Source organism: Prionailurus bengalensis, chromosome A2, assembly GCF_016509475.1.
Source record: "Prionailurus bengalensis isolate Pbe53 chromosome A2, Fcat_Pben_1.1_paternal_pri, whole genome shotgun sequence".
NCBI lineage: Eukaryota > Metazoa > Chordata > Mammalia > Carnivora > Felidae > Prionailurus > Prionailurus bengalensis.
The window spans coordinates 121,518,023-121,524,326 of NC_057348.1; the positions used below are offsets into that span (position 1 = coordinate 121,518,023).

Genomic DNA, 6,304 nt, shown 5'->3' on the forward strand with positions numbered 1-6,304 from the left:
TTGGGGGGTAAAGGTTCTCCTCCAGAGATACTGATTCACAGATCTGAGACCTAGGGATCTGTATTTTTTTTATAAGAACCCCAAGCGATTCTAGTGCAGGAGATTGACAGGTAGTAAATTGGGCAGTAACATCCGCGGTACAGCCCTCCTAGCATTCAAGCTCTGCTAAGGATAAATGTTTCTAAGAAGTCTTCATTAACTCCCACAAGCTTTCTTTTGACCCTGATGCTTCTGAATCACTGCTCCATGCCTTCCACTTTATCTCTTCATTCTGCCTCCCTTCACCTTTCTTCCCTCGCTACTGCCTGCAGAAATTACACTCCTTTAATTTATAGGCACAGATTTCCAGGAAATCAATCAGAAGACTGGCTAGAGTGGAGAGACCGTGTGTATCAAATTAACTGAATGAAACAGTCTTACCTGCATGGCCATTCTGCAGCTGAGTGTACGTGACGTTAGACGTCAACTCTCTAGTTCTTTTTAGGACATTTAACCTTGAAGAATAGACTGATAAGTTCTTGGTGCCAGTATTTTAAAAAGTCTGATATACTCTTGGTAATAAGGCAGCTAATAAACTTACTATTTTGTTCTCTGCCCTCATTGCGTCTTCATTTCCTGACATTTGAGGAACAGCTTTTCATTCATTCAACAGAACCTAGTCTAGACACCAGACATGTAAATATAAGGCACGGTTATTCTTGAGGCATGGCAGGATACGGAAAGTGTTCTTTTTAGATATCAACTTTGCTGCAAGCCTTTTCTGTTTATTTTTCTAATAAAAGGATTAAAAAAATCTTTTAGCTGTTTCTTTGAATATTAACAATACGGATATAAGTAGGATTTTAGTAGAAATTTCATAAGGGCTAAGCAAGAATAAATTAGTGACATGTTTTATGAATGGCATAGAGAGTACCCTCATGAAGAGAAATTTCAGTAGGTTCTGGGAAGCCAAAAATGTTTTTAAACTATTATCACATAGTCCCTTAATCAATTTTCCTATAAGTTTGGTATAAAAACATTGCCAGTGAGATGTAAAAAATTATTTTTCTATAAAGGCAGGTCCTCGCTTCTCTCTCACATTAAATAGAATTATCACAAGATAGAGGAGAGGAGGGGTGCCTGGGTGGCTCAGTGGTTAAGCATCCGACTCTTGATTTTGGCCCCAGTCATGATCTCACGGTTGTGAGGGCGAGCCCCACATCAGGCTTCACACTGAGCTCGGAGCCTGCTTGGGATTCTCTCTCTCCCTCTCTTTCTCTGCCCCTCCTTTGCTCTCTCTCTCTCTCTCTCAAAATAAGTCAATAAACATTAAAAAGAGAGAGAGATTGAGAAGAGGGGCACCTGGGTGGCTCAGTTGGTTAAACATCTGACTTCAGCTTAGGTCATGATCTCACAGTTTGTGAGTTCTAGCCCTGCTTCTCTCTCTCTTCCTCTCTCTCTGCCCTTCGTGTGAGTCTCTCTACTCCTCTCTCTCTCTGCTCCTCAATCACTTCTGCCCTCTCTTTCAGAAAAAAAAAAAAAGAAGAAGAAGAATGCGAATGTTCTAGGATTTGGGCAGCCATGGAGTCTAGGGTTTACTTACAGCGGGATAGTCACAGTTGCTTAGCATTTAAATAGGCTTTTGAGGGACTTAGCTGGAACCCATGTCATTTATTTTTGTGGAACCTATTCATTCTGCGTTCCATATTCTTGCTTTGCCATGGACCTTTTATACAAATTTTGAAAAACTGGTCAGCTCTTATTTCCAACTCAAAATGGTAGACTAGTTTGCCTTCCACAAAATATCTTTGCTTTCTTTATTTCTGAGTAACTCTGAAGCCTATTTCAGGAGCAGTTTAGGAGGGTTGTACTTTTTATTATAGGTATACAAAACATCTCTTTTTGTTTTATACTGTTTCTTTTGGATATACAGTTGTGAGGTAATTAAGCTTGTCTGTTTTACCTGGTCACTAAGACTCATAGATCCTTTGGCTATGCTGAATTTTTTAAAGGACAGAATTGGATCTTGTGTTTTGGCACTATTTACTATTTGATGATTTAGAGGGAAGTTGCACAGAAAGAAGTAAGGCTTTTATGTGGTACCAAAAAATAACCATCTAATATAGTAGCTTTCTGTTTTTTATTTCATTTTTTAATTTTGAGAGAGAGAGAGAGAGAGCGAGAGCGAGCATGCATGCACATGAGGGGAGGAGGGGCAGAGAGAGAGGGAGAGAGAATCTTCCAGCAGGCTCTGCACTGATGTGGGGCTTGAACTTAGGAACCGTGAGATCATGACCTGAGCCAAAATCCAGAGTCAGATGCTTAACCGACTGAGCCCCCCAGGCGACCCTATGGTAGCTTTCTGAATGCTTCACATCATTCAGCTTTTTATAACAGACCTATGAAGTAAACAGAGCAGATGGTAGATATGTGCTTTTTAGATGAAGAAACCAAGATCCAGAGCTCGCTAAGGCGGTTCGAATTCAGAGCTGCAAACCAGATCCTTCTGGTTCTATCTTCTGTCTTTTGTCACACTGCTTTTCGTGTCATGTTTTCTGGTATTTTGATAATGAAGTTTGGACAGTAATGTTTATAAACTAATGTATTTGGATGTTCTTCTTTTTAAACCATGTAGTTCTTCAGTTTCCCTGCTGTCGTAGCTCCATTCAAATGTTCGGTCCTGCCACTGAGCCAAAACCAGGAGTTCATGCCATTTGTCAAGGAATTATGTAAGCAAATCTAATCGGGTAATCTTCAGGAGAACACTGTCAAGTAGACTCAGTTTTAGGAAGTGTATCTTTTTTTCAGTAAAAATACATGTCAAATAAAGAACACATCTAAGTGATTTTAGCCTCTGCTCTTACTTCTAAGAGATGTATGCTTGTTCAGGACGTTTTCTCCTAGCATTTGAGTTAGGGTAGGACCCAAGTGTCAGATTTGAAATATCCTTGCTTCTCTTCTTGACCTCAGTGCTGCTCCCTCCATCAGGGGCTCCTAAGTGAGTGTTAACAACCCGAGGGGGTCTGCATCCACTGGACCCACAGTACTGAAAGGGCTCCTCCTGGTCCTCTGGCGGTCCACTTATTTCAGAGTTGGGAAATGGGAAGAGTTCACTGAGTTGCTTGGGGTCGAACAAGTAGAGGTGGTGGAGTCTGGACGGGGCCCCCTGGCCTTGGCTTTTGATTGGATACTTGTTGCCCTGCCGCTGTGTGAGATGTAGGTAGGACTGAGGGGTTGGGCTCCAGCAAGCCACGTAGGAAACTTTGGGGATTTTTCTTTCTTTTGCAACTGTTACTTATTGCTCTCTTGTCTCGGTTCCTTTTATAAGTTTCCTGAGCTTGTATGACGATATTTAGTTGATATTGGGACTTTCTCCATTTTTTACTTTTAATTTACTGTATTTTGGACAGCGGAAGCCCTGACCAGGAACGGCGTCTCTCACAAAGTAGACGACTCCTCTGGGTCTATTGGAAGACGTTATGCCAGGACTGATGAGATTGGTGTGGCTTTTGGCATCACCATCGACTTCGATACGGTGAACAAGACCCCTCACACGGCAACTCTGCGGGACCGAGACTCCATGCGGCAGATTAGAGCAGAGGTGGCTGGCGTTCTCTTTGGCTTTTTTTTTTTTTTTTTTTTTTAATTTTTTTAATGTTTACTTATTTTTGAGAGAGAAAGACACACAGTGTGTGAGTGGAGGAGGGGCAGAGAGGGAAGGAGACACAGAATCTGAAGCAGTCTCCAGGCTCTGAGCTGTCAGCCCAGAGCCCAATGCGGGTCTCAAACCCATGAACCGTGAGATCACGACTTGAGTTGAAGTCGGACACTTAACTGACTCAGCCACCCAAGCGCCCAGGCATTTTAATCTTAGAAATGTGTACTGGTGCCTTCTGATTTGAGCTGGATTTTGTTGTATTTATGCTCTCCCCCTCTTTTTTTTCATTTGAATTTTAATCATAGGCTTATATCAGAGCACAGATTCACAAATCCCCTTGGTTTAATTATGAAAATACCCGTTAACAGTTATCTAATATTTTATAACCATTTGGCTCACTCTGGGCTCATTCTCCAGCAGTTTGCTTTTATGTAGTTGTTTGTTTATTTGGGCAAGAGAAGTATGATCCCAAGTGGTTGCTTCCATAGTTTTATTGGCAGGCTTGGGCTGGAGGGGGGGGGGGGGGCTTAGACATTTTATCTTTATATCTCTTTTTAACTGTATACATGTGCATGTCTAAACTTTTCCTGTTAATCTATTCAAAACAGCCAATAATGGTTCAGTAATTTCACTTAATGAGAAGGGATGATAGGGATAATAGGAAAAGTATGAAAGGGGAAGGAAAGAACAGCCACTTTGACAACTGCCTGGCTCCTTTATTAATTTTTAGCAGAGGTTTTATTTAGAGTACGTATTGTGTGCTCAGCTTGCTACAGAGAGTTAATTAGGGAAAACAAAAGTAAAAGACTGCTTTTTTCCACAGGAGTTTATAGTCTAAGTTGTAAGTCCTGCATTTCTGGTTTGTCTTTTTACAAAACCAGTTCTGGCTACTCTGGACCTACATTCCCATCTGATAGTGATTCTCAGAATGGGGTCCTGGACCAGCAGCCTTCACATCACCTGGGATTTTGTTAAATAAGCAAAATCTTCACCCCAGACCCACTGAAACAGAAGGGTGGGCTGGGAGGTTGGAGATGGATAGAGGGTGGGCACGACTGTTCCAACGGTCTGGATGATTCTGATGCACGTTCAGTTTAGGAACTTCTGCCGTGTGGTAGCCAGTGTTTGGTTATGGCTGAGGAACAGCTGGCCCCCTTGGTTGGGGCTCTCCAGTTGGCCAGTCTCCGCTCATTCGTGTTCCTTGACGGGCTCCTCTTCTTAGGGTTAAATTTAACACCTGGAGTAGCTTCAGGTGACACAAATTTAGAATAATTAGGAAGGGCTCTGGGGGAGGATTGAGTTATCCAGGGGGAGCCGGTAGACATTCTGGGCTGGGAGGAAAAGCATGAACGCAGGCCCGGCAGAGAAGTCAGTATAGTTAAGGAGGCTTCCGTGAGAGTGACGAGAAACATTCCGTGGGGGCCAGTTTGTAGAGGGACCTTGTCATTAGTTAGACACTGATTTGGCTCTCCTGAGTTCAGGGTGAATTTTCTTTCTGACAGTCTAATCAAGTCGGTTGATTCTTGGAATTCTCCTTCCTGTTACTGCAGGTCTCTGAACTGCCCAGTGTGGTCTGCGATCTGGCCAATGGCAGCATCACGTGGGCCGATGTGGAGGCCAGGTATCCTGTCTTTGAAGGGCAAGAGACTGGTAAAAAAGAAACAATCGAGGAATGACGACAGTTTTGGCGACTTCTGACCACTTGCCCTAATTGAAAAAAAAAAAAAAAAAGCTCTTCTCATGTCCACTTGACAAACAGCATCGCATTTGCTCCCGGGGACTGCATTTTATCCTCAGTGGCTGCCTGACCTTACCCCACAATTAAAGTCGAAGGAATTCTGAACAAACTTGTAATCCATTTGCTCATGTGTCTGCACTTTCAGTAGAGCTGTTTTTCCCACCGTTGGGTAGACATGCTCATGCTTAATGTTAAACACAGTTGATACATGTTTTTCAATTAATGGCCATATTGGGGTAAAAGTTACATACCATAAAACGCACCAGTTTTAAGTGTCCAATTCAGTGACGTTTATTTAGCGTATTTTAGAGTTGTGCAGCCATCGCTGCAATACAGTTTTAGAACATCTCCATCACTCCAGAAAGAAGTTACATGTGCACTTAGCATCACAGTTCATTCCCAGCCCCAAGCAACCACTTGTCTACTTTCTGTCTCTCTGGATTTGCTGTTCCTACTCTTTCTCTTTTTCTGAGAAAGCGATGCATTGCGCTAGAGAGGCAGCATTCCCTAAGCAGCTGGAACAACGACGAGGAGAAGCCGAGGTGGGGAGGGGCGGCAGGGGCGGTGGGGGGAGGCACCTGCTGCTGTGGGGGTGCAGGGTGCCAACCATGATGCTCTGCGGACAGAAGATGACGCTCTGCTAGGTCTCCGGGAGGGAACACGTTGGCAGAAACCTGCTATTTTAAATTTTTTTTTTTTTCAACGTTTATTTATTTTTGGGACAGAGAGAGACAGAGCATGAATGGGGGAGGGGCAGAGAGAGAGAGAGACACAGAATCGGAAACAGGCTCCAGGCTCCGAGCCATCAGCCCAGAGCCTGACGCGGGGGTCGAACTCACGGACTGCGAGATTGTGACCTGGCTGAAGTCGGACGCTTAACCGACTGCGCCACCCAGGCGCCCCGAGAAACCTGCTATTTTAAGGCGTGC

The 6,304-nt window shown here is 43.6% G+C and overlaps 1 protein-coding gene across 1 annotated transcript in view; it reads left to right on the plus strand.

Annotated features, from left to right (window-relative positions):
* The window catches only part of GARS1 (glycyl-tRNA synthetase 1), a 44,880-nt gene extending 39,396 nt beyond the window's left edge, over positions 1-5,484 (plus strand). The window contains exons 15-17 of the mRNA XM_043589191.1: positions 2,615-2,708; positions 3,390-3,580; positions 5,188-5,484. Coding sequence (XP_043445126.1) covers positions 2,615-2,708; positions 3,390-3,580; positions 5,188-5,313 — 411 coding nt within the window. The 3' untranslated portion in view covers positions 5,314-5,484. The remainder of the gene's footprint in view (positions 1-2,614; positions 2,709-3,389; positions 3,581-5,187) is intronic.
* Positions 5,485-6,304: the final 820 nt, after the last annotated feature.